The sequence below is a fragment of the Thermochaetoides thermophila genome (genome assembly GCF_000221225.1).
Source record: "Thermochaetoides thermophila DSM 1495 unplaced genomic scaffold scf7180000011815, whole genome shotgun sequence".
NCBI lineage: Eukaryota > Fungi > Ascomycota > Sordariomycetes > Sordariales > Chaetomiaceae > Thermochaetoides > Thermochaetoides thermophila.
The window spans coordinates 190,816-218,384 of NW_006383031.1; the positions used below are offsets into that span (position 1 = coordinate 190,816).

Below are 27,569 nucleotides of genomic sequence, written 5' to 3' on the forward strand. Positions count from 1 at the left end.
GAGACCATATCATTAGGGGTTGATCTTGAGGCTTGAAATGCGTGATCCTCATGTACAATATAGGACAGCCTGTGTAATGATTCTGTAAAATTAAGGGAATAGGCTTGGGAGTTGTCGGCATGTATGTGGGCATGTATGTGTATTCATCAAATACTACTTGTGTAAACGTCTTGTTTGAGTTACGCACATGCTTGATGCCTTGGGGTCTCGAGACTCACGGTTAAGAGCAATGATATCAGAGGAAATATGCAACTTTTTTCAGTCAACGTCTACAAGGTATCACCATAGCTACATACCCCGCAGGCATAACGACCTATCCGTTTTGCCCAGAGCTGCCCGTCTTGTCTTCCCATCATTCCATTCTTCAACAACCTTCACCAACTTTACCAACTTAACTTCACTCATCCCTGCACCGCGACTCCAACTTAACATGATAGACAATGAAAACACGAAGCGAAATGAAGTCTTCAAAAACGAACGACTCTGCCAACGAATGAATGAATCAAGAAAACGGAGGAGGCACAGTAATGGACATAGAAGTCCAGGTTTTCACAGCATATACCAATTGGCATGTCTGTCTGTCTGTCCATGAGGAAAATCTGATCTAATTTCTAGCTCGCAATCCTGCCACTTCAGTAATCCCTTGCCGGCCTATGTAATGATTATGACAAGGAAACAGGGGGAAAGGTTTCAATCCAAACAACCAAAAAGCGGGAGAGGGAAAAAACGAAAAAAAAAGAATACTGCAGTGTGTGACCACAAAAAATAATAAACAATCGAAAAAAGGAAAAAAAAAAGCGAACAAACCCAACAATAATAACAAAAGAACTTTGCGAGGTGTGGTATGCCATTGAATGTCGCATGGTATCTTCATGTTTCAGGAGACAATGCAGGGTGGAAAAACGCCAGATTTCGTCTTGTACAATCCTCGCCCATAACTCCTTCTTTTCTCTTCTCTCAGTTCTTCTCTATCCTTCTCTCCTTCCTCCCGTCTAGGCCCTGACGCCGGTTCGTGTCGGAGTCTTCTCGTTAGAAATGCCCTGCTTACTCCGGCGACGGCTGTGCAAGGCTCGTCGGCTCGGCACGACCATCTCCAAGAACTTTTCTCTCGTGGACTCCCACGCCTCTCGAGCAAACTTTTCCCGGAGCGCGGCAAGTTTCACGGTTCGTGTTGGTGTTGTAGGAGAGGTATCCCGCGACGAGACCTCATCGTCACCATCACCATCACCACCGACCGGCGTGTCATCTCCTCCCTACGAAACATTCTGCATCCGAGCCGGGGTATCTTGGTGCGGGAGAGGGGGAAGAGCCTTGCCCAAACCATCATTGCCAGAGTAATCGTGCATCTTCAGGGACTTCTCCGATCTCGCGGGCCCTTCACTACCGCTGCCGTTGTTGCCCTCCGCATATCCACTATCGGCGCTTTCAGGCTTTGCCAGCAGCCCGTTGCTGGCATCATTTTTCGGGGGAGTTGGAGGAGGGCGTGACTTGCTGCGCAGGCGAGAAAGCGAAAAGCCAAAGCCGCGTGGTCGGTCATCCCCATCTTTAGCGGAGGTCGACGGTCGACTGTCGCCCTGCTGGCTCGGGTTTCCGGTTGAGGGACCCTCGGCAGCTTCTTCGACTACTGGAAGTATGGTCGGCTCCCGGCCAGAAACGGTAATCGTAGGTGTTGAGGAAACTGTCCTTGCCGTCCGATCCGGCGTGGCGTCGGTCTGTCCTGAGGCCGGAGGAGGAGGAGGAGGAGGAGGAGGAGGATGATAGCTAGGAGCGGGAGGGATGTTCGAAGAAGACTTGCGGCCTAGGCTGCCCCAGCTGGCAGTGCGCTGACGCTCTTTGGCTGCGGCCTCAGCAGCTTGTTGCTCTTCTTGTTGTTGAGCAAGCCTGGCTGCTTCCTCGCGCGACATGGTCACTTTTTCAATAAAGTTGATGAACCGCTCGCCATATTCATATGGCGGAAGAGCGGAAATCTGACTGCGATCACTCGAAAGGCCTTTCCAGAAGTGCTCGAGCTTCTTGACAATGCCGTACTGCAACATATGTAAGTCCGCAATCCAGGCAGGAGCTTCCGGTAGTTCAACTTACATGAGTGAGGCAGTCGATAACACCCAGGTAGTAGATCTCATCTGCGGGGCTGTTGTCCTCGTGCGTCGCGCGGAAACCTCCGTCATCTTGGTTGAAAATGAAACCAGGCCGGCTGTGTCCTTCGTCAAGCTCATCGGGCATCCTGCTGTCCGTTTCGTTCATCGGAACTGGCTTCTCGGACTGAATCATTTGCCGCAACTCTCTCGCCTTGCGCTGATTCTCCAGCTTGGAAGGGGTCCGCATAAGGACGGCATTCGGATCATTATCCTCGGCACTGTTTCCTCCTGGGTTGAAGACACGCAGAGTCTTGTCCCTCAGGTTTTCCTCGTTGCCCCGTTGGAGATCATGAATGCCTATCAGCAAAGAGTAATCCATAATTTGCAATCTTTGCAATAGGCGCACGTCCTTATGGAGCTGTTCAAGAAACAGCTTCTTCTTCTGTATGCCGAGTTCGAGAGTCCTCTTCCGACGCATCCAGTTGATATCCTTCAGCGTCGCCCTCGGATTATTCTCCAAGTCCTCTTCCTTGTACTCCCGACCAACTGTTGACCCTTTCAGATCGAAAGTCTGGTGGATATCCCGATGTGGAGGGAACAGGTTGTTCATGACGACGAAGTGAATCTTCTTGCCGTAGGGCATCTTGACCCGATGAAGGCCGTAGAATTGTGAGAGTAAGGTGTTGGGGTTTTCCTTGACGTGCTGGTAGTAGTCTCTGAGTATCTTGCGGAGGAACTTATGTTCCGCATGATGGATGGTCTTGATGATGTATTTGTAGTCACGGGAAAAATAGAAAAAGCTCCCACTCTTGCCGGGGGATCCCAACTCGGATAAGATGTACTTGCCCGTCAGAGACATGAGGTAGTCCGCGGGATCCAAACGGAAAAGGGCGCGCAGGTGGCGGAAAACCCAGGGAGCGTAGTCCTTAAACTTGAAGTCGTATTTGGCTGACGGGACCAGCTCGTTTCCGGCGATGTCGAATGTCGACTTCTGCTTGACTTCGAAATCTTCGTCGGTAAGGGGGCGATCGACTTTGGCATTGGTTCTTGACACGGCGACGCGGATGCCAGTGAGCATGTTGTACGCTGTCACCCAGTTGGCGTGCGACTCGTCGACCTTGGTGCCGACCAGCACCCTGTCGTCATCCTCGAGCTCTCTTCGCCTCCTCTTGCTGGCCCGCTTCTGCCTCAACGCCTCCGCCCACCGCATGGCATCCTCGTCCGGAATTATCTCATCGCGCGGCCCTTCCGAGTGTAGCGACCGTGTGTTCCTCCTTCCCAGGCTCAATGATGCACGACGAGGGGCAGGGGGAATAGTCGGGGAGAATCGCCCACTGGCATAAGCAGCATCGGCACTGTCCCGTGATGAACGGGATTGAGACACCTTTGGAACCTCCAACGTATGGCGCTGTCTGATCCCTGGTGTCGGAGCAGATTGTAGAGTGCTTGTTGAGCTCGGACCCGGCTCGTAAATAGGGGGTGACGAATAACGATGAGGGGATGTCTTCTGCAGATTTTGGACTTGAGCCGAGCTCGGAGCTTCTAGTCGCGACGTCGAAGGAGTCTCGGCGGGTGCGGTTTCATTTTCGACTGGGCGGCTATCGGCCTTGGTCTCGGGCTGTTGGGGTTGATCTGGCTTGGAATCTGATGAGAGATCGTGGCGTTCATGTTCCATTGACAAGCCGTTCTCCTTTCCTTTGGTCGCCAATCTGGGGATGGTTCGGTCAACCAATGTGTGCATGCTCTTGCCGAGCAGCTGTGACGAAGCCCCGTTGACTCTCGCCCCGTTCACAACCTCATCTTCTCCTCCCTGGACGCAACCATTCGGCTGCGGAATCATGCTCGGCAGATGCAAGCAGTCGTCGGTCGGCCGGCGCTCAAGTTCGACAGACGTGCGCGACGTGTTGGTAGATTTTGTGGAATTAGTAGAGCTCTCACCGAAACTTTCGTGCGATGTGTGCGAGTGCGGCTGGCGAGCATTGGGCCCGTTGAGGCTGAGCTTCCCCTCGTCCAGGCCAAACCGAGCTGGGCTGTCGAGATGGACGACACCAGAAGACTGCGAATCGATTGTCGAGAGGGTGTCCTGCACGAAGGCGGGCATCTCGTGCAGACAAAGATCAACGATAGTTCACTAGGGGCTCTCCGTAGCGACGGTTCGTTTTGGCGGCTATCGGTGTCGGACGCGGTCAGATTTGGAGTGAAGCCGCATGCTCTGGTCGCCCGACAGCACAGTTGCGAATGGTTTGGCCTTGCGACGACAGCAGTGCAGCGGATTGGGAAGAACGGGGTCTGTCAAGGACGTGTTTTGGGTGGTGCCGGTGTCGGTGTCGAGGCCGTTGAGAGGAAGGTTGCCTTTGTTTTGCTATGATCCGTAGGTGGGCGGACGTTCAGCTGATTCTGGAGACGACGGGGATCTTTAGGGGATCCGGACTGCAGCGGACTGGCAAGCAAAAGTGCGTACAGAGAGCAGCCCAGCAGCCAGCAGCCAGCAGCCTGCCCGGGGCGGACTTGGCGATTGGCGCTAGCGTGGCTTGGGTAAGGTGCGTCCCAAGCGCTTCCAATGGCGTCAGTACCTGGGAAAGCTGGGTTGGCGCGCAGTCATCCGCTTGCGCCGATCAAGAAAGGTCGGCATCGCTCTGCAGTTTGCTCGTCCGCAGATGTTTTTCGAGCCTACAAAAAGGCTTCACAACGACACAACGACCCAACGGCGGCAGGACGTGGTAAATGGGGATTGGGCTGGAAACGGGAAAGCTGGAGGCCTGCCTGGTGGATTCGTCGTCGGCTCGTGGTTGGCGAGCAACGAGTTGGAAGGGAGAGAAATTGCATGGAGCAGGGAGCAGCGGCCAGCGGGCGGGCTAGAAGAGGAAGGCCAAGCATGACGGAAGCTCAGACCACCCGCTCCCGCTAACGCAGGGTACATTATGACGGACGGATTGCACGGCGGGAGCGTCTCACAAGCTGAGGTGTGGCGATGCGGATGCGACCCGCATGCGATGATGACAAACACGTGCGGCAGCAACACGCTCACCAGGACAAAACAAGAGCCGGCATTTGACGACATCCTTCTGCATGCTTCTGGATTTGCTGGCCAATCTCCAATTGCGCACATTGTTGCAATACAAGGCGCAGTGTTGACACGACAGAACAGATCTGATCCAATCTGACAGCACAGCTCCGCTCCACACACTTCCAAGAATTTTTCCCCCGCCTCAAAGTATTTTTGTTAGCGGCTGGCAGTACTTGGCCTGTAATAAACCTCATGCTGAGCTGATTTTGGAAGCCCTGTAACGGGCCTGACTGCATCGCTCCTCCATGCTATCCATGCAATCCGGATGGAAAATCAACAGTTTTGACCGGATCACATGTGTTGTACCTGCACATGGAACACTCACTGATAGCTGTACTCTGCCGCTTTGACATCTGACTTTCTTGCTCCCCTCTCTGTGTCCGAGCTTGTTTCCTGTCAATTTGCAATCGAGCTTCGATGCATCGAAGCCGGATTCTACGGAAACCATTTTTGGTTTTCTGGAATGACCAAGGCCAGCAAAAAAAGAAGAAAAAAAAAGCCACTTCTGTTTTGCTGCCGATGGCCTTTCATTTCGCGCCTCTCCTGCATCCCCTGGCTCAAAAAGGGTTTGGACACCGAGATGCTCCACAGCCAAGACGGACCAACGTTGTCCACCCCGAAGCCCCGTCTATCCTCACTTCGACTTTCCCAGATCGAGCAAACACAATGTTTTCCAAAGACATGGAACAGACGTTGGGCACACAAGAAGTCCCTAACGGCTGCCAATTTGAGGCTAAGTTTCTACCTATTTATCTCAACGGTTGATACACGCTGCCTAACTGACAATTGCAGCGACGTAGGTTGGCCTCTACTCTCCAGGATCGCACGAAGCACTAGCAGACTCCGGTCCCCGTCACCCCCATTGATCGGTTGTCCCAAACCCCCGAACCTGAGATTCCTCCATCGCAAAGACTGCCATGATTAAGTTCGCTTGCAAATGAAAACATGGCCAAGTGAAATGCGCATTATGTGAAATAAAACCCTGGGTATTAGACTAAGCAGGTACATTAGGTAGAAAACATGGGGAAAAAAACGCAACCGTGCTTCACTAAAGCACCCAAGACGCCGCGGGCTGCCATGCCATGCCATGCCATTTAATCAAAGTCAACGACACTTCTCAAAGTGTCTAATATCTATCCGTACTCCTTCTGCCACTCATTCACTTCATCCTCTTCTCCGTAATCGCCCTCCCTATAGGCTTGCCCCCAACAAACCCATCATTCGGTCCCCCAAGCTCAAAGATCTTCTGGCCCCTGAGCCACGTCTCGTGCACCCTTCCGCGGAAAGTGTGTCCCTCCCACGGCGAGCAGCGGTTCTTCCAACGCATGTCGGCAGCCCGCAGCGTCCACACATCGGCATCGTCAAAGATGGCAAAGTCGGCATCCATACCGGCCCGGATGCCGCCCTTGCAGTGGGCCAACCCGACCTGCTGGGCCGTCGCTTGGCTGCACATGCGCACGATGTCGACGATGGACGGGGTGATGTCGCCGCGGGCCTCGCGCTCCGCAGCAAACGTGTAAAGGATGGGTAGGCCAAGACCGACGGACGAGACGCCTCCCCAGGCGGCGAAAAAGTCACCCTGGATCTCAACAGGGCCGTCAAGTCTGGCCTTCTCTGCCTCTTCCGCAGCCAGCCTCTCTTCCTCCGGTAGCGTCATGTCAATGCCGGAGTCGCATTGGTGCATGGTTGGCCGGTGACCTGACTGTAAGTGTGGCGGCAGGAGTTTGAGCTCTGGAGTGCATGGCGAATGGTCGGAGACGATGGTCTTGATGCAGCCCTCAGGGTCCGAGATTTCCTCCCACAACCGGTCTTGGTTGACCTGATTGCGAATTGGCGGGCAGCATTTGTGCCTGGTATCGCCGTCCTCGATCTCGTCGGATGAGAACCCGAGGTAGTGGAAGCACGTCTCAGCCGTAATCTTGATACCCTTCTTGCGCGCCTCTCTCAAGATGGGGATGCATTCCATCGCAGAGAGATGGACGATGTGCAGGTGGAGATCAGGAGCGACGTGTGCTATTGAGAGGATTTCTTCGATCGCATATGTTTCGAAGGCCGGTGGGCGCGATAACAGCCATGTGGTGTAGCTGTTCAGCTCTCCACGAGGCCGCAACGGGGGATCCGAAACCTGAACAGAGTCGCCAACTGAGTCGGCGATCGGAGGAATGATCTCGGCATGAAACATGAGTGTGGTAGGTGCGTCCTTGAGCGTCTTCATGGCAAGCTCAATATCGGTTGATGATACTGCAGGAAATTCCGGTACCTATCCCTCCATTAGTGCCTAATCTTTCAACATCTACATTGAGTTGTCTTACCCCTGAGTCGATCAAGAAGCCTTTGAAGCCCCGGACGCCGGCCTCGACAAGTGGAAGCAGCTGGTCTGCGTTCCCCGGGATAACACCACCATAGAAGCCAACATCAACCCAGCATTGCCCCTGACTAGCAGCAAGCTTCGCCTTGAAACCTTCTAGAGTGGTTGTCGGGGGGACAGCATTCAAGGGCATATCAACAACCGTCGTCACACCGCCAGAAGCGGCTGCCCTGGTGCCTGTATAAAAGCCCTCCCATTCTGTCCGGCCAGGCTCGTTAAGATGTACGTGGGCATCAACAAGACCTGGAAGAAGCAGCTTGGGGCTGTAGTCATGATAAACCGTATCCGAAGGGAATGAACTCCGGGGAATAATCTCAGGAATAGCTGAGATAATCTTGCCGGTAGCAGGCGAGACAATAACAGTTGCAGGTGTCAGAAGCAACGAGTCGTCGGGGAGTGTCAAGACAGTTCTGGTCGACACGAGGACTACATGGGGACCCTCTTGGGGAATATCTGGCACAGTCATGGTGAAGAAGGTATAGATATGTAATAATGAGCGAGTTATAAAAGGTAGGCGATGACCACCAAGTTCGAAGGAGAAGCGGTTCCTTTTGTATATGGCGGAGGATAATTGCTTATCTCGGTAGAGCACCGCCGCCTTTCCGAGTCAAGCAAGTTTCCGAGGAGTGAATCCACAGAAATCTGAAAGAACGTCGAAATATTCGAGAAGATAAAGAATCGAATTCTGGAAGCGGTCTTTCTACGCTTTCTATACAGAAGCAACCGAAGCAGGGTCAAAGGCTTCAACGAGAGTTTTACTGTTGGTGGGGAGGGCTGACCCTGAATGTTCCAACACAGAAGCTAACATGCCGAACCTCCCCGCGTCCTCCCCATTCCTTCAAATTGATCCTTTCCATAGACGTCTTTTGGTTGCCATGCCGAGCGCGAGCCGATGCATGATACGGATAGGGGAAATGGGGTTCCGCACCACAAAAGCTGCGGAATACAAAGAACCGCACACCTAGGAGGGTACCTTACATACAGCACGACTGACCTTTACACGAGTTCAGGCGGGATGTTGTGCGTCTATGACCGCCGGTGTAAGTCTCTCGTTCCTGGACAGGTGGGCTTTATCGCATCGCTTTGATTGGCCGCGATAACCCAAATCGGACACAGCCCGGCGCTCTCCGATGAGGGCTGGACCCACAGATAAGCGAAAAAAAAGACCGCCAGCGGAGCCCAGGTCCGGCGCCGTCCAATCACCACATTGGACAGCACAGCCGAAGGCTTCCTCGACACTTCCCTGGCCTTGCACGCCAGATGCCCCGCTACTGCCCTTTCGGACTGCCATCTAAGGATAGTATTGAGCGGCTTGGGAGTTTTGATCGAGTAAGATCTCGATTGTCCAACCATTCCGATTCGCCACGGTGCGCTCGGTGATGCAAAATCGACCTTCACCCGAAGGTCTGGGCTCCAGGCCTCATGTGACGCAGCTTCGACTAGCAGGAAGTCTTTATCCTGGAGCTGACTCATGGTGAGGGCAAATTGAGGCAGAATCTTCCGCGGAAACCGCAGCAAAAAAGATTGGACGTAATGTGTGGTGTGTGTCAGGTAGGAACGCTTCATGCAGATATCTACAGCGCGATCATCTGGCCTAGAATGCCATAGAATATGTCTGCAAGCGGGGATTCTGAGAAGGATACCCTCAGTTTTTTGTCCATCCTCGAGGTCAACGGCCACATATAGGAATGACATTCCGATAAAGTTTGACATGCTGGTGCTATGTGGGATAGGTTCGTCCTAAACCCCGGGGCAGCGGGCCCATCATATGACATCCGCAGCATCGGGGAGGCCGGAGGACATTGTGGGGTGCAGAGTCTTCGCTCTTCATGCGGAACCCGCCCGGTCGTCGGTGGCCGAATCCAACGCCCCACTTCGCTGGCCGATGTCTTCCGGGTGATTGTGGATCTCATGGCTCTTCATGTCACGGAGTCTCCGGGTTCTATCTCAGGGTGGGTGCTCTAGTTGGTTCACTGTTCGTTTAAATTCCGCGAAGGTCCAGCCGCTGATAGTATGCAGATTCTTAACCCGTGATTTGCCGGTGAGCATCGAGCGGGAAGAATCTTGATTGAACAGTTAAAGAGCGTCGAGTGTCATAGGGGTTGACTGGTACACGGCAACCAAACAAGATTTTGTGTGGTGTCAATCATTTAACATGGGTGGAGAGAGTCGTGATCCCATGCCTATACACTAGACAAGTGTATCAACTATGTACCAAATAGCTTGGACAACCAGCCACCCCATAGAAACTGACATCCAGTGAATGAAGGGGTGACGCACGTCGACTATTCCGGCGTTGGTATCAAGTAACAACTGTCATCATCGCGGCCCATTACCATCCATACGTTTGTATGTCCTGACCTTGAGACTCGAACTATCAATCATTGGCCATAATGTGAATGGAGTGTGGCATGCCATAAGGTGCAGATTGAAACCAGAACATGTACAAAGAACCATCCAGGTTGTGTAGGTATCCGCATAAAATTCCAAACCAACCTGTTGGCCTAGTTGAGTTGAATTTGAACCATGACACCTCGCCATCCTCAAGCGCCAGTTAATGCATAAAATACATAACCATCGTACATATCGCAGCCCTCTCCAAGATAAAGTGTTGCCCAGGATGTGAAATGAAATGTACACCAGCCAACATTCTCTGGCTGTCCCGCTCTATATGTACCACTCCCATGACATGAGCTGTAACCCGCTTTGTACGCCCAATGATCGTTGCGTCAACATAGTGCAAAAATCGGATGGGTGATATTGAGTTAGGCTTTTCATTTCTTTCGGTTCAAGGTCTTAACAGCCATCTCGATGAGGCCATCTTTGGCCTCGCTGGCCGGGAAGTCCTTAATAGCATCAATGGCTTTCTCGGCATAATCTTGGGCAAGAGCACGTGTTTGCTCAATGCCATCGCTCTTCATCACCAATTCCCGCGCCTGCAATTAACTTCGTCAGCATCTACGGTTTAGCCACATTTTGAAGGGAAACGTACCAGTTCCACATCACCAGGCTGAGAGAACTTTCTCCCGACCAGAGCACCAAGCTCTGGGTTGGTCTTCCAAGCAAACAATAACGGAGCCGTCGCCAGACCCAACTCAAGGTCCGCACCCGCAGGCTTGCCCAACTCCTTTTCACTCCGAGTGTAGTCGAGCATATCGTCAACAAGCTGGAACGCTAACCCAAGGTTCCGGCCATAGTTGTATGCTGCATCAACTGTCGCGGCGTCGGCACCGCCCAGGAGAGCCGCCGCACGACAGCTCTTGCTGATGAGAGATGCCGTCTTGAGGTACGTCTTCTTGAGGTAATAGGTGAGAGCCTCCTCCGACCACTGGGGGTTCGCCTCATCCCGCGCTGTGTTCTTGAGCTGCATGAACTCGCCTTCGACAAGGTTCGCGATGACAGTTGCCAGCAGCTCAATGACCTCGGCATGCCTCAGGCGAGCGAGCGCAACAGAGGCCCTGCCAAGAAGGAAATCGCCGGCCAGAACAGCCATCTTGTTTCCAAACTCAAGGTTTGCAGACGGCGCTCCACGCCTTGACTCTGAATGGTCAATCACATCATCGTGAAGCAGGGAAGCTGTGTGGATCAACTCGGTGATCTCAGCTAGCCTGCGCTGGGAGGGCAAGATGTCGGGATAAGCGCTGACAGGCTCATTCTCAGCGCCGGCTGATGGGTTGTAGTCCGACAGGACCGAGACTGGAGAGATAGAAGTGTTGATGGCAGAAGAAGCCTGGATAGTCGCTTGTTGGCGCTCCGGAGCCTTGGGGCAGAGGGATGTTGCGCGCGACATCAACAGTACTATTAACGGCCGGATGTGCTTTCCTTCAGCTTGTGTGTAGTATTTCGCGGCGCGGTCTAACGAAGGGTGGCCAGAGCCGAGAAGCTTTCTGATATTGCCGGTCAGGAACTTCATCTCCTTGGCCACAATTCGGAGGGGATCAATGGTGGGCATGTCGCCCTTGGTCGCTCGAGTGATCGCATTAGAGACGATGTTGCCGGCGACAGACACAGCAGCCGCCCATGCCGATGGTCTTGGTCTCCCATCGTGGAAGAGAGCTCTAGGCTGTCGTATCCGAAGGCATGCTGAACATGAGGAAAGATCTGATAACCGAGGGAATCGTGTGACTCGTCTGGCCCCGCGAAGCGCAACGGCGCCTGTTCCTAGCGGCATCTCTTCACACGTTCTCCTCGGGAAGAGCCAATTGAGTGCCAAGCGTCCCAGTTGGTCGTCTACCGCATCTGCGACGGTGTTGAGAAGTGATTTCGTCGGTGGCGCGCAAATCCGGGGTCCTGACACACGGGTTCCTCCCCTCCAGAGCGGGTCCCGAAAACTTCCTTTGCCGACAATTTTTTGGATAAGTAGCGCAACTGTGGCTGAGAAATGTGGCTCAGGGACCGTATTTTCCCCACACTTCTCTCTGAAGCGGAGCCGCCCCGCTCTCTTGGCGTGTGGTTGTGGGACCAGTCCAGGCCCTAAACCGGTGCTCTGGAATTTGGGCTGGCCTTGGGCCTGAGGTTGGATTGATGGGTCCAGCATCTGCCTGCATGATGCGACAACCAACAATCCGATCCCCAACATCACGACTTGGTCCGAGATGGTCTTGCTGACGATGACCCCTTCCATTGTGGAAGGATTGCAACTGCTGGCCCAAGGTATCCCAGAAGCAGAGCTGCTTCTATTATGTCAGCAAGAACCCTCATTAGAGCAGCCAGCTGTTGGCAATCCCATTTCGCATACCCAGGTCTCCGATATTTGGAGAGCCCTGAAGGCGGCGGGCCATGAGGGCTACACTCTCGAAAGTCTTCTTAAGGGATCACAGGTTTACGTACCACCGCCACCGCCGAAGCCAGAGCCGGTCAGTGAATATTAGCCCTGTCTCCCAGTTCCTGTCTTTGCGTCGCGCCGTCATTGTCTCGTGCTGACATGGTGCAGTCGGAAGAATACAAGGCACTTATGGCCCGTCTGCGCCGCGAACAAGAGGAACGAGAGTACCAACAGATGATCAACCCACAACCTCGTCTCGAGTCGTTTTCTCAGCGTTTCCCGAATGCCCCAGCTCTCCAACAAAGCTTTGCGGCAGTCAACAAGCCCACTCGAGCGGATGACGTCGGCGATGATGATGTCACCTTCAATGACGTCCACCGCCAACTGATGCTCATCCTCAACTTCATAGTTAGCATCTTCGGTGTCGCTGCGAGTCTCTGGATCTTGGCCAGGTGGTGGAGCACCCCTGCCAGGCTTTTCCTGACGCTTGGAGGGAGCATTCTGGTTGGTATCGCAGAAGTTGCCTTATATTTAGGTTATATCTGGCATCTTGGCCAAGAGAAGAAGAAAGAAGCAAAGGAAAAAGAAGTGAAAGAAGTCGTCCAGACCTGGACGGTCGGCCCTCATGATGCAGACAAACTTGTCGAAGTCAGCAGCTCGACCAAAGAACCAACAGAGACTTCAGCTCTCCGTAGACGCAAGAGCAAAGTTAACGAATAATAAGTCCGGTATTACGATCTTTGATACCTGACATGGGAAAGTCATTGGACACAGGATGAAACTTCGGTAAGAGACATGCTGTGGAACCGAACGAAGGATAAATGCCGATGTGAAATTTCGGATAGATTGAGAGCTGCGAACAAACCAGTTGTTAGAAGGCAGCGCTCATGACAAGGGTGGGAATTGGTTGCAGCATAGCCGGTGGGGGTTGCTTGCTTGTGCGACGTCATCGCGCGGACCCTTGTGTTCGACTGCGGGCCCGCCGCGTCTGCGACGCGCGACACGAAAAACGCGTCTTCTGTCCCTCGTGCTTCTAGGCAATTTGCTGCGCACCCTGATCTTCTATCCCATTTTTGAATTGGCGTTATATGCTTATCTGGTCCCTGCGATTGTGATCTATCCATCCTTCGGAATAATACGTTCCTCGATTGTTTTTTTTCCCATCAGCCACCATCAACTACCATCGGCTTACGTTCTGCGTCTTCTGGCATTGTTTTGTTTTCCCTACCGATTTTCTTCGAGTCAACTTTTGTGCTTAACAATACCCGCAAACCTTCGCAACCATGTCTCTAAACACATCGACGCTCTCGGAGATTTCCGCAGTCACAGAGAGCTCAACGCCTCAAGTGCGCAAACGGCCGCTGCGGACTTATAGTCGACGATCTGCGGAGACCTTTAACCCAAAGTCCAAAGTGCAGAACGATGCGCCACGCGTTGACACTAAGGCCAACCCTCGTGCCAAATCAGAAACGACGTCAACACCGTCTCCCAAGAAGGAAGACCAAGAGAAGCAGAGTCGAGGCTCCATTTTAGCATACTTCAAACCCGTCCCTCTTCGAACCGAGAAGATAACCTCCAAGAGGCAATCAGAGGGAATAGAACGTCTAGATACACCGCCATCTTCACCACCGTCACTTCCCAGTACGAGGAAGCGAAGGAGACTGACTACACGACCTCAATACCTATATGACGATCAATTCGCGAAAGATACCTACGAGCAAGATACCGAGGAGAATAATAAAGAGGCCAAAACTTTCACACCCACATGCAAACGCAGTCCGTCAGTAGAATCCACAATCGTCGTCGCCTTGGACGAAGTGCCGGCGAACGTGGTCTCAGCCTCTCGTCTATCAGCCGCAACGAGCACAAAATCTGGAAGTGGGGGGTCTCGACCACCTCAACGAAAACGTTCGGCACGTGAGATGACACAAACGACGCTTAATCTCTCCATACACAAGGAGCCTGGGTTTACGATTTGTAGCGTTTGCGACCTGCTCTACAATCCGTTGAACGAGAAGGATAGGAAGGAACATAAACGACTGCATGCGGCGTTTCTAAGGAATAAACCGCAATCTTCTTCGGTTGAGTTGCCTTGACGGAAATGTCATTAATGGAATCGATATCAAGTACATATGGGACGTGTTGTAGACAAGTCGTGGAGACGTTGAACGACCAGGACGGTGTCCCGCTTGGCGCTCCTCAAAGAGTGATTTGCTCACATCCCCGCGACCCCAGGGCAACCATGACATCATACCTGCCATCCTCGGGCACTAAATGTACCAAACCCTGAAGAGTTGGTCTTCATGGAGCCATCTTTTCTCCAATAATTACTGATTCCTGGCGTCTCCATGGTTCATCAACATAGCGATCATTGCGAGCTTCCGGAGCATCACCGGGTCAACAGGTAGAATCAATGAATACCCTTCGCTCAAACTGTTCCCTAACATTCCGTGTAGACCGGGTGCATGGTTACCAGCGGACAGCCGGGTCCATCATGAGTGGCTTCGTCGCTGCATTGAGCAAGCTGACCGCTCCGGTGAAAAGGAGTTAGCTCCTCCATTGCAGGAGTTCAAGACGCTGATCGAAACCAACCCCCGGATCTACATGTATTTCACTGCCATGTGGGACGAAGTCCCTCATGATGTTGAATACTCGCGCGATCCAGCGGGTCGTCCTCAGGTCAGAGACTATCGCCACATGCTTCAAGTATTGAACCATGTTTATGGGGGTGCGCCTGAATGGTCAGTGGTTATCATGGGCCTTGTTGGAAGTGATAGTGCTGACTTACGTGTGTAGGACGGATGCTGCAGCGAGCGTTGGTGTCGTCGGTGTTCCCATGGTTGTCATCTTTGACTATGCCATGGGAACTCCAAGTGGGCATGCGGCCTTTTTGGATCCTGATGTTAACATGTTCCTGAAGAAACTCCTCAACCAGTGGGGTGAGCACCTCAAGGTTGGTGACATATTGATAAGACCCGGCCTGCAAGGCTAATATACGGCCAGAGTCCCGAGTCCGCAAAGGTCCTCGGCGATCATCACACAGGATGGTTCGGAAAAGTGGGTTATAGCGATCTCATGGAGGTTGCTAATGCTCCTCTCCAGACAACCATGAAGTTCGAGGATATGTACGTCTGTGATCCAACAAAACAATACTACGGCTTCAAATCCTGGGATGGTAGGAGCAGCCCACTTCAGCCATAATCACCCCTTGATGAACTAATTCTCCCTCAAGACTTCTTCACCCGCAAAGTCCATGACTCTGCTCGCCCTGTTGCCTACCCAGATGACCACAGCATCATCGTCAACGCATGCGAATCCCGCCCTTACAACCTCACCCACGACGCCAAGCTCCGCGACAAATTCTGGATCAAAGGCCAGCCCTACTCCATTAGCGACATGCTCGGCCATGACGCCCTAGCCCAGCACTTCACCGGCGGAGCGACAGTCTACCAAGCTTTCCTCTCCGCCCTATCCTACCACCGCTGGCATGCCCCGGTATCCGGGACCGTCAAGCGCTGTTTCGTGCGCGACGGGACGTACTTCAGCAAACCACTTTTTCAGTGGTCGGCCGAGAGGCCCGGGGCGGGGGCGATGATCAATAAGGTTAGTAAGGAGGGACTGGGTCCGGCGCAGGGGTATATCTCTGCCATGGCGACACGTGCTGTTATCTTTCTTGAGGCTGAGAATCCGGGTATTGGGTTGATCGCGTTTATTGGGATCGGGATGGATGAGGTTAGTTCGTGTGAGATTACGGTAAGGGAGGGGCAAAAGGTGAGGAAGGGGGATGAGATTGGGATGTTTCATTATGGGGGGTCGTCGTGGTGTTTGGTATTGCGGAAGGGGGTTAGGGTAGAAGGGTTTCCGGATGTGGAGAGGACGGTGAATGTGCCGGTTAGGGGACGGCTCGCAGTTGTGAAGGCTGAGGAAGGGGAGTTCTGAATCGAGATGTCGGAATTTTGTGTTTTCATCCCGGTCCTGATCCTTGGTGCGACGACGATTATTTGTCTATCTATCAATAGTATTAAGAATAATTACCGTTATGTCTCTGCTCGGCCGAAGGCTGACAATCTGGGAGCTGTGTTACACGAGGTTTACCAAGATTCTTTCCCGTTACCCGTGGACGCCTGTAACGATCACACTCAACCTTCCTTCCAGACGTTGTCCCCGTGCTGTCCACAATATATTCAGCTCTCCACCGCGTAAAACCAGGATGTGAGTCAAAACAACCATCATAGATAGCGCCATCAGTGATACAATCTCTAACCAAGTTCTCCTCAGCCCTAATGCACGTAAGACAGCCTATGTCCCTCGACTTAATGGAACTTTACAGGGGTTACAGATGATCAAAGATTTAAGCTTTATTTATTTCCCCTACCGACTCAAAGCTCAAATCTTCGAAGTCGGTGTGACAGGACCTCACTGGCTCATCTTTCTGCACTTCACTCTTTTTGGAGAAAAACCATCAAAACTGATTGGTGATGACCCCGCCCAGTGGCGGTAGTGAGACCATTCAGCCAGTTAGGCGTCAGGTAGTTAACACAAAGATTGGGCAGTGTCAAGCTGACGGGATTGACGAGCGGGTATGTGGGCGGGTTAATCTACTCCCGAAGCAGTCCCAAGTATGAGTGTGACTTTGACAAATCCTATCTTGCTTGGCTCAGGCACTGGGAGGAACTTCCATGTTTTTATAGAATAAGGGCTATCAGCTGACTTCACCACGGACAAAAAATTGGAGAAGACAAGGCTATCGCTTCTGCTTCTACAGCTTTCTCTCAAGAAAAGGCAATCTTAACCCCCACGTATCGATGACAGGATGACGAGCCCACCAAGCTGAGGGGAGCTATTACCACTGCCCCGGTTTGCGGGAAAGGGACAAGTGACAAGCACGCGGTAGGGCAGGATTTGAACCAGGGTTATGCAATGTCGTACACCTCGAGGCTTGCTTGGTGTAACAGCACGATAAATCCTGAGTGACAGAAGCTACATCGGGAGGTGGAAAGAGCGTTGCACCGCAGGCTGTCGGGGGAATAGCATTTCGGAGAACTCATGCCTTGGTTGAGTCTTATTCTATAACGAGCCGGTTTCTTTGGCATGACAGGTCGCAAGGTATGATGAGGAGTGCGACTCTCCTGCCAGGACAACATCTGCATACATCGGCCGTTGAAGTTGGGGTCTAGGAGGATTCAACTACCGGTAGAGCGTTGACAAACAGGGCAATCTCGTCCTGTATAGGTTGTCCTGAGTCGTCCTTGTGCAGAAATCGCCACACTACGATTCAGTTCACCACCGATATCGCGCCATAGTATTTCCTCCGACATGGCCCTCGAGGAAGGGGCGGGGTAAGGCATCAATTGCTAATTGGCCTCTTAGAGCAAGGAGGCAATCGCAGGTCGCGGTTGGAGGTAAATGTGTGGTGAGCTGGCGAGTTTCGATTTACCTACGGACAGCTACATGCGTTATGTAGATGCATGCATGAAAGCTGCAACGGCATCTGTTATGGATCTGAAGGCTGGCAAGTAACTGGCGCAACGGGCTGCTTGGCTTGCCAGTCAAACGTTAGGGCTCAAAGGCTTTGAGCATAGGAGATTGTGCCAGTTGCAACTCTGTTTACATAGGTGTGTAAAGCATGAGGATGTCGTCATGATCTCAACCGCTACATGGCACATGAGCTCGGCAAGATTATAAAGCCTAGTGCGTGAATTGTCATTTCTCTCCTGCCTATCATTGATTGCCAGCGTTATCTTGTCGTTTGTGGCTCTGTGGCTACGCTTCGGTCTGGCAACGGGAGCTCCGGCTGGCATGGGTTTATCCGAAGCAAACTGGGAGAGATATTTTGTACTCGTCTTCATACATTTTGCACGAGCCTCTTACATCCGTAACGGTTAAGGCTCTGTATCTGTGATATCGTAATGTTGCATTGGGCAGCCTAGGTCCAGCTGCTCTCCGCTCGCCAAATATCTCTCTCTCTGCCGTGAATTGGGTCGTAGCTGCGAACGGGAAAAGTTGGAAGCGAGCACAAACTATAGTCTCTACGATTTGGCAATTAAAAGGTGAGGTGGGAATGTTGCGACATGGAGTATCAATGAGGAGTTTGGGAAAACGGCCTGGTATATACCTACCTCTCGGTACGGTACCTAAGGGCTTAAAGTATCAATCTGAAGGGAAGATTCCTGGAGGAGAAGTAAGGGTTGGCGCTTCATCTCACCGTTTGCATAATCGAGACATCTCTACTGCAGTGTGGGGGTTTATCGAGACTGCCTAATCCCCGACAGTATGTCTCTGACGTGCGAGATGTAGCAATCTTGTTGAACTTGTCATACGAGACCCCAGGAGATACAGCCTTCTTGAGAAACTTGGGACATAATAGTCCAGATTGTTTGCCTAGAAGTTCAACCACGAAATAATGAAAGTCAAGGAAATGAATACCTGATCCAGCAATGGGTGCTCACGGCTCCTGAAAATGGTGCTGTGCTCAAGTGCGGCCAGCCAACTTGCCCCGGAAGGCAGCGATATCCAATATGGACAGCTGCGTGCCGCTGTCCGAGCGGAATCTCGGTAGACATGCATAGTTTCCCTGCCGTATCTCACCATCTTGGAGGAGGACGCTCGACGGTTGGGCAGGCATGCACCCCACACAATCGGTCACAGACGTCGATTGGAGGGCGTGGGTTGAGCCATGGAAGGCCCACAGTAGCTGGTTTTCCAAGCCTTCCCTGTGAGCAAATTGGGTTCGAAAGCTTTCTTGCAGCTTTGCACTTTTCGGGGACATGGCACGGCCTATACGGATCTCCCCGCGCTCTAGTGTCATTGGTCTAAAACAAAGAAGCTGGCCGGGTTTCAGGTGTGACACAGCAGTGCAGCTCCCTATCACATCAAGCCATTCATGAAGGCCTACTTCCCGAAACTTGACAAGGCTGAAGGACACTAGCCTGGGCTCAACATGCTAGCGGTGCCTATTGTGAGCGTCCTTCGTTAATCATCAATGTCAACCAAATGGGGAATAGGATGTTCATCCGGGAGAGACACTTCGTCCATTCCAAGTGACCTGAACCGAGGCCATAAAAGATGTCGGGATAATGTCCGTAAGCCGGCAATTTTGCGAGGAAAACCTCTTTGTTGATGTAGTACTGTACCTAGATGACATTGATTAACTGTAATCTAGAACTCTGCAGAAGACCCGCTCAGCTAGCAACGCAGTTCCTGGCGTTGGTTGCAGCGGGCGGGGTAGTCCTTGGTCCTATCGAGGCCCATCGCGACAGCTGATGAAAACACTGGTCGACGAGGCAGCCCGGCAGCCGGAGTCTCTCAGTTGAGCCAAGCCCGTGCGGGGCTAGCAGCTGCAAGCCCCGCCTAGCTGTGTGCTGTGTGCTGCAGTGTGCTATGAGGTTCAGCGGATAGGCCTCCACTATGACCGTTTCGTCCAGAACACTACAGATCCCCACCGAGGAATGCGCCAGGCCTCAACCTGGATTATCCAGATGTTGAGTGGGATCTTGTTCCCTCTGCCCCGCCCTTCCTCGAGATCCCCCTCCAGACTCTGTGGGTGACCTCGTGCCTATGAATCACAACGATAAGAATAGGGATCTCGAGGCGTCCGTCTCCTTTCTGTTCCTGCTATCAAGTCATAGTATATCCCCTCATCTTCCATCCCTATATTCCCACCTTACCTGTAGCAAAAGCTACCCCTCCACGTCAACGTGGAAAGAGAAATAGTCGCCCTCCCGACCAAGGGCCTCTCTGTTGGTCCAGATCTGGCCAGCTCTCAGGACTGTCGAGTGACGACCTCGGGAGCTTGTGGGGTTCCTGCGAGACCTGTGCGGATTAGGATCGGTACGTTCAGTGCAGGTTGCAGTAGTGCCGTTCTGCAAGAGACCCCAGGCTGTAATCTTTGCCAGTGCCTTCTAGGGATGGTTTGCCCAGCTCAGCTCAGAGTACGTACCATGGTGCCTACACAATCAGCAGAAACGATGGGTTCGCTCGAACCCATCCATCCATTTCAGCTTCAGGCTTTTGTTTCTTGTTTCCAGTCCGATCACAGTCAACGCAAACTTCTCATCAAGAGTCTGGGCCTGACCTTAATTACATTGATTATGGAATCCTTCAGTCACTTCGGCCACCAGGACGCTCTGGCTTACTGACGCCGAGTGGCATGGTCTGAAGACGCGGAGAGCAGAGATCTGCTATATCTTAGCTTTTTAGCGGGGTTTGATTTCCCAGCACCTCCAGTCTTCTGTGTCGCTTCTGGCTTCTTTCCATCGCTTCCTCACCTTTGCATATCTACGACCTGCAACAGTGATTTATCTGATCGACATTTCCAGCCAACCACCTTGGCAGAAGGCAGAGTTACGCAAAGCCTCTTAAGGAACCCTGACGAGGCACTTGCGCTCCAGTTTAAAGTTTACAGAGCCCCATTTCTTAAACTTTCAGCCCATCAAGCCCCTTCACGCCCACCCTGTAATCATCTTTCGCCAGCAAGATTCGAGAGAGGAACTAAGCGTTCGTTCCTTGATCGACTTCTCCACCTAGACGAGCTCAGATTGGTATGGTCACGACATTAACAAACCATGGACTTTCATCTTCCCCTCGTAACAAGCGACGGGGAGCTGCGGTGGCCAGGAGGTAGCCGGAGAACGAACTCAGGCGGCGCTCAGTCACTTTCACTTTCTCTGCCAACTCCCTGGCTGCCTTCCTTTTCGTCTGGCTCCAGGTCTTTGTCGATATCAACAGGCTCAGCCTTCGTACAGGCTGGTCAGCTTTCACCTATCAGCAATGGAGTCGGCACTGAGATACCATGCTCAGCCAGAAGCTCGACTTCTCATATCACTTCCTCGTCGCAGTCTCCTTCCTCAGCCAAAGCAGACCCATTACCGTCGGCCAATCGTACCAGGTCTTGGACAATTGAGTGCTCCAGCTCTGAGGCCGACACATCGGATCATCAACCTGAGACCCAGACCCACAGCATACATGACGATCAGCGGGATATCTCTCGTCGTGCCGGCTGGGTGCAGTCCTCATCTTATCAGTCGCTAGCAGTTCCAAAGGCTGAGCCATCAGATGAAGATGACATTATGAGTGACCTCCAACAAGCTCCTGCGAGGCGTATTTCAGAAACATCCTCTGCCGACAGCCAAGTGGGACAGGAGCAGCAACAGTCAAAGCGGCCGCGTGGGCGTCCAAGAAAACATCCACTTGCGCCGACGCTCCCCCCGACTAATAAAGTGACCAAGGGACGGTCAAAGACAGGGTGTCTGACTTGCCGCAAACGCAAAAAGAAGTGTGACGAGGCAAAGCCGAGATGTAAGCTTATCAGTTGCTGCGATCTGACCTTTCTCTGACTTCTGTACCAGGCATGAACTGCGAGAAGAACGCGGTTGTCTGCGAAGGATATCCAGAAAAACAACTATGGAAGAGTGGAAAAGAAAGGGCCGAAGAAGGTACGATTGTGTTCTGTTCTCTCAGCCGCGTTGTATGGCAGGGGGTGTTGACTCTTCAATCAGAACGTATGAGGTCTCGCAATCTTCCGCCCATCACAATGCAGCCCTTATTCCCAGGATTAGAGACCGTTGAAGACATGATCTTCTGGAGACATTACAATGAACACCTCAGCACGGTTTTAACGGTTGAGGGAGAGCACAGAAACGCCTTCAAGGACATTATGGTACCAATCGCCGTCAGACACCAGGGCTTGATGCATTCAATCCTTTCCCTGGCCAGTAAACATCTCGATTTTGACACACCGTATGGTATCAACTTGCTCAAAAACAACCCAACAACATCCCGAGAAGCCTTGAGAGAACGGTCGATCTACCACCACGAACAAGCAAGGCAAAAGTTTTACGAGGATATTGAGTCTACCAACGGGAAACCGTCAATCGACGACAAAACTCTCATTTCTGCCCGCTATGGCCAAATGCTCTGTTTCTTGCTCGAGGCCCTCGCAGAAGGCAGCCCTCGCGGCGAGCACAGACTACACTTAAATGCGTATCGCAGCCTGATATCTACATCTCCTCCAGAGGACCCAGCATTCCTCTCGTTCATATCAGAATTCTTCCAGTATCACATCTACGCCGATGAGCTCATCCATACTGCCCTGGCCGGGGATAATAACTGGCCGCCGAAGCGCCCGCCACCTGTCTTGGACATCCATCCCCCAAGACTCCTTGGTGTTGCAGACGGCATGTTGGAGTGCCTTTCCGAAATTACTGCTATCCGAAATTCGATCCGTGCCAACATGCTCGCAGAAGAAGATCCAGTCGTTGACTACGAAAAGCTGTACAGAGCCACACAAATCGACGCCAAAATCCGTGAATGGGTCAGCGATTGGCCTTCGGGCGACAATCGCAACCGTGTCACAGCGATCTACCAACAAATGCTGTGGATCTACCTCGTCCGCACAGTCTACCCGCCCTCTTCGTCCCCTCCCCCATCCCTCCCATCCTCCACAACATCCTCAGCTATGAGATATGGCTCCCCTTCCCACAGCCGGCCGACCTCTTCCGTCGTCAACACCCCGCCCCAGTCGGCCTCCACAAGCTGTGCCTCTTCCCCGAGACTCGCTGCCTCCAACCCCATGCATGACGATAAAGAACCCACGCCTGCTCGCACTTACTCGCAACATCCTGGGGGAAGAACAGCCGACTCTCCGCCCCCCACCCGCCACCCCGTCCACCACGACCCGCGCATCACCCAAGCCGTGGATGAAGCCCTCTCCCTGTTGGAAGAATTTAAGCCCAGCGACCCCTGCCAGACCCTGCTCTTACTGCCCTGCTTCCTGATCGGAACAGCGGCTTTTTCCACGACCCAGCAGAGGCGCATACGCGGAGTGATTCGCAATGTGCGTGGGTACACAGGGCTGAGGAACGCGGACAGGGTGATGGAGGTGTTGGAGGAGATCTGGAGGTTGATGGAGATGGGGCAGTGGGCGGCTGTGTGGGATTGGCCGGGCGTGGCGAGGAGGTTGGGGTTGGATTTCATCCCTGCGTGAGCAGGAAGTGAGAGGGGGAGGGGGCGGGGAGTTTTAAGCTGGGCTGTAGTGTCGATTCGAGCATTCCTTAACGCGCAGCGCTGTGATGAGTGTGGACTTTCGCTACCCTGTTTTGGATGGGGTATAGCGATTAGTTCACTGTGACGGATTGCCGTTCGCTTGTAACATTAGACAGTCTTTTGGGTATATCTAGCATTCACTTTACAGGCACTGTTTCATGGGTCTTGGTGGAGTCGAGGAAGAAATGGTATGCTTTGAATACGGGAGCAAGCAAACTTCAACTTGCCTGCTCATGGCATTGTCGAGAAGGGAGTAGAGATCGGGAACGGCGCGTTCAGGTTTTTACAAAAAAAAAAAAAAAAAAAAAAAAAAGAAAGAGAGAGAGAAACTCGATTGGGTTTGTATGTACAAGTCACACGGGTGTGTTCATGTCTCACGCAATCGCTACCAAAGGAGGAAGTTTAGGAGATAAGAGTGCGTTTGGTTGAGAGCTTTTGGGTTATGTAATGAGTGTTGTTCCAGGATTGAATACAAATCCCGGTGTTTTTTTTTAAAGCCATCTCTGCTCTCCGCCTATTCTGTTCAAATACCTAGGTGCTTGACGAAACTTCTCTATCAATATGATCAGTATGCCAATCCCTGATCACGCAAGAGCCGGGAAGAAGGTTGGATTCAACAAATTCCTAAAGAGCCAACATAAACATGCTATGAACATTACCCGTACATATTTACAAAACCATATTTTGTCAAGTTGACGAGGTAGATGGCAAACCAAAAAAAAAGAAAAGAAAAAAAGAAAAAAACATCAAACTTTCCAAGATAACAACAGCAAAACTAAGAACAAACGCAAGAAATCAATCATCCTTCTCATCCTCCTCCTTCCTAATAGAAACATCTACACCCCCAGGAACCTTCCTAATCTCATACTTCGCCCCATGCACCAGATCCTTCGCTACCAGCTCCCTCGTGCGTCCCAGACTCTCGATCGCGGCAATCCGATCGATCGTCGCCTGAAGGTGCTCACGGAAGCCAGGCTGCGCGACGATTTCCCTGAACGCGTGGTGCATCGGTACCGAGCTGGCACGCACCTGCGCATCGCTGGTGATGCTAAATAGGTTCAGCCGGTCCAGCGCGCGCACGAAGTCGGCGCGGGTCATGATCTCTTGGGCTTTGTGCAGCGGGAAGGAGGGGAGCACATGCCCAGTTTCGGGGTCGTAGGTCTTTTCCATTTCGGCTTCTTTGTCTACGAGGGCAGTGGCCAGGACTACGGCGGCGGCCTGTGAGGGGGGATTAGTGGATTAGTACAGGATCAAATAAGGGTAGAGTAAGTATGTAAGGGAGTTGTGTGGGGGAGGAGGGGCCCGGGGGGGGGGGAGGAAGGAAGGAAGGGTAAACATACCGCCCACTTCTGCTGATCCATCACATCATCATCCATCTCCTCACCCAGGATCCAGCACTGGTTCAAGAACCACGTCTTCTCCGCCTCTTTGATCTTGTCACAAGTGGCGAGCATGTCCTCGCTCTTGGCCACCCGGTTCAAGAAGTTCAGCCGCCCGCCAACCCGGTCATAAACTTGCTCCAGCAGGTGGTGAGACGGCGTCTCGCCAAAGTATCGCTCTCGATAGTTCTTCAGCGCGGCAATGGCCTGGGCCTTGGGCAGGTCCATGATGGTATGTACTTCCATTCGCGTGGCCAGCTGCTTCAGCCGCTCATAGATCCAGTAATCGTCGCTGTTGAAGATCATGGTGACCAAATTTGCGGCTGCCCACTGCTCAGCCCGCTGTTGGAGCAGCTCAATCAGGTCTTTGCCGTCCTCATCATCCCGGATCAAGTGCATCTGGTTGATGATGAGCACGAGTGGCCTGCCGACCTTAGCCCTCCGCTTCAGCGCGACCTTCTCCAGCTTGTTGAGCGCTCTCTCGATATCCAGCAGCGCGGTGGTATCCCTCGGCCCACGCTCGCTGAAGTAGCTGCCCATATAATCCTCGTGGTACTCATAATCCAACGCCTTGCCCAACCGAATCCGGAAAATCTCCAGATCGGCATGCGCCTCAAACATAGCCACTCCCTCTCCATTGATCTTACGCATCGCTTCCAGCAGCATACTACTCTTCCCCGTACCCTTCTCACCAATAAACAGATGGTAATGACCCCCCGTGCGCCCAGCCACAACATCATCGACCAGGCTTTGCTCAGGCCTATGAACCCAGTGGGTAGCCGCCGCAGTCTTGGAAAGGGGGATGTCTTTGCCGATGGCGGCGAGGTCGAGGACGGGATCGCCGGGTGCGAAAGCATTTTCCATCTTCTTGAGGACCATCCATTTGTAGCCCTTGTGGTAGCAGTAGGCGGCAATGGCGAAGCCTGCACCTAGGACGAGGATTGAGGCGAAGGAGGTCGCTGCTGCCTCTAACATCTTGTACAGGATGGAGGGGTTGGCATCTTGGTTTGGGGGAGGAGGGGGAGGGGGGGAGGAGGGGGTGGTGGATAGAAGGAGGAGGACGACTTAGAAGGGGCATCGAAGGCCTCAGAAGCTTTGGGCTTGATATCTGGAGCTGTGTTAGCAGTTGATATCCTTTCGAAGGAGGAAATTTATATGACGGATTCAGGACTTCAGCCCAGCTATTCACTCACCCCATTACAGAGAGTGAGCATGCTTATTATCATGGAGGCAACGAGATGAGCTGTATGGTTATGAATCTGCCAATTCTGGCAGTTTCTCATCATAAGTGTGAGAGCGTTTACATTACCCTCACCTGCATGCTGCCAGACTTATACAAATTACCAATAGTAGCAAAATGTCCCTATTGGGTTGTGTAACTGATATGAGGGGTAGTGAGGTCCATAGTAATGAGAATAGAAAATCATCTTATGCTTGGCTCACCATTGCTTCGAGAAAACCAAGTCAAAAAGGACCTTTCATACTTCCTCTGCACCAACGGAGGAGCTCGACCTCTCACCCCCCCGGGAAAAAGTGAGGCTATATACCCGACTGGTGATAGGGAGTGTGGTAACTAGCGGCCCGGCCCGTGCCAGAAACATGGTTTCCACTGTCCTAAAGGGGGGCTGATAAATCGGGAGAAAAAAAAAAGTTGTGACGAATGAGAGACAAGTGAATATAAGAAAGATAAGAGAACGACTAGTGAAGGACAGGAAGGTAAGGAAAAAGAAGAGAGACACAAACGAGTGACTGACAGGTCTGATCGGGCGCCGTTGTCGGTCGGGAGTGCCTTGAGACAAAAGCGGTGTCGTTGGTTACAGGCCTAATCCAAGGAGGTGTTCTTGGCTGTCCCGTTCTACAGCTGGTGTTATCACTATCGTTGACAGCTGCTGACAGCTGGTGCTAGTCGCCTTGGCAACCGAATGTGTGCGATCAGGTGAAGCATTCACACCACCCCTGAACGGTCCAGGATTACAAGACTAAATTAATGCTTGCCATTAAAAAGCACACATATCTGTTGTTTTGTAAGTCAATAAGTTAGTATTATAGCACTCACAACAATTGGGATAATTGCGTAGCCCAGGCTAATGTGGTGAAACCTAATGGCTTTTACTGCTTGTGCCCCTTTGTTTCATGGATGTCTTCTCTACCTGGACCTGAAGTTTGATGGCTCTGCGTTCTGTTTAATTCCATTTTAAAAAATGATAGATTTTGGGAAACTAAATCAAGGATTTATTAGGTGAACAATGATGTTCATGTGTTAAACCCTTGATTAATTTTCAGAGACGAGAAAGAGACCGAGAACTAAGGTGAGCAACCACGGAGACTCCCGATAAACATGAATTCTCAAGGGGACATGAACAAGAAACTTGGGTAAAATAGTCCTACTAAGAAATTAACTACTGAGTGCATTTTTGTTGCAATGTTATTCATGACACTGTAACTGACATGACAAAGCAGATTAGCCACTCTCAAGCCGTTGGTGGGGGTTTGAGGTAAAGCTTAATGTGTGTAATCACACAGGCAACTCTAATTTTCTTTAAAAAAAATAGAATAACAAGGGTATTGACATTGAATGTATCAAATGAGGGAGACTTAGGGAAGTGCCATGAAGGGCGAGACAGGCAAGCTGTAAAAGCTGAGTGTCTCCCCAAGCTGCACTGTATGCGGAGCCAGAAGGCCTCGATGAAGGCCGGTGTTGTGTATTGTTGCCTTAAGCAAAGATGGGATGGAAGCAAAACAGTGGTAGAGAGTGCTGCTACAATTCTATACAAATGCTGGTTGTGTGCTTTCTTACTCCGAAATTCTTTCTCCAAACTTCACTATAACTTGTTTTTGCCATCCAATCTACCATCCCTCCATTACTTTC

General features: G+C 52.1%; 7 protein-coding genes across 7 annotated transcripts; 3 read left to right on the plus strand and 4 right to left on the minus strand.

Moving 5' to 3' along the window:
• Positions 1-1,253: 1,253 nt before the first annotated feature.
• CTHT_0016710 (phosphatidylinositol-4-phosphate 5-kinase-like protein) lies at positions 1,254-4,179 on the minus strand (the record flags this gene model as incomplete). Its single annotated transcript, XM_006692110.1, has 2 exons — positions 1,254-2,027; positions 2,083-4,179. 2 exons carry the CDS (start codon positions 4,177-4,179, stop codon positions 1,254-1,256), a joined length of 2,871 nt encoding a protein of 956 aa, XP_006692173.1.
• A 2,125-nt stretch (positions 4,180-6,304) lies between these two features.
• On the minus strand, positions 6,305-7,979 carry CTHT_0016720 (allantoinase-like protein; the record flags this gene model as incomplete). Its single annotated transcript, XM_006692111.1, has 2 exons — positions 6,305-7,405; positions 7,458-7,979. 2 exons carry the CDS (start codon positions 7,977-7,979, stop codon positions 6,305-6,307), a joined length of 1,623 nt encoding a protein of 540 aa, XP_006692174.1.
• Positions 7,980-10,287: 2,308 nt separating this feature from the next.
• CTHT_0016730 (hexaprenyl pyrophosphate synthetase-like protein) lies at positions 10,288-11,465 on the minus strand (the record flags this gene model as incomplete). The annotated part of the gene is made up of 2 exons (XM_006692112.1): positions 10,288-10,449; positions 10,506-11,465. 2 exons carry the CDS (start codon positions 11,463-11,465, stop codon positions 10,288-10,290), a joined length of 1,122 nt encoding a protein of 373 aa, XP_006692175.1.
• Positions 11,466-12,108: 643 nt separating this feature from the next.
• On the plus strand, positions 12,109-12,998 carry CTHT_0016740 (uncharacterized protein; the record flags this gene model as incomplete). Its single annotated transcript, XM_006692113.1, has 2 exons — positions 12,109-12,369; positions 12,447-12,998. 2 exons carry the CDS (start codon positions 12,109-12,111, stop codon positions 12,996-12,998), a joined length of 813 nt encoding a protein of 270 aa, XP_006692176.1.
• A 563-nt stretch (positions 12,999-13,561) lies between these two features.
• CTHT_0016750 (phosphatidylserine decarboxylase-like protein) lies at positions 13,562-16,217 on the plus strand (the record flags this gene model as incomplete). Its single annotated transcript, XM_006692114.1, has 5 exons — positions 13,562-14,244; positions 14,735-15,019; positions 15,075-15,231; positions 15,282-15,453; positions 15,511-16,217. 5 exons carry the CDS (start codon positions 13,562-13,564, stop codon positions 16,215-16,217), a joined length of 2,004 nt encoding a protein of 667 aa, XP_006692177.1.
• A 5,593-nt stretch (positions 16,218-21,810) lies between these two features.
• Positions 21,811-23,262, plus strand: CTHT_0016760 (uncharacterized protein; the record flags this gene model as incomplete). Its single annotated transcript, XM_006692115.1, has 1 exon — positions 21,811-23,262. One exon carries the CDS (start codon positions 21,811-21,813, stop codon positions 23,260-23,262), a length of 1,452 nt encoding a protein of 483 aa, XP_006692178.1.
• An 854-nt stretch (positions 23,263-24,116) lies between these two features.
• CTHT_0016770 (uncharacterized protein) lies at positions 24,117-25,675 on the minus strand (the record flags this gene model as incomplete). Its single annotated transcript, XM_006692116.1, has 2 exons — positions 24,117-24,539; positions 24,662-25,675. 2 exons carry the CDS (start codon positions 25,673-25,675, stop codon positions 24,117-24,119), a joined length of 1,437 nt encoding a protein of 478 aa, XP_006692179.1.
• Positions 25,676-27,569: the final 1,894 nt, after the last annotated feature.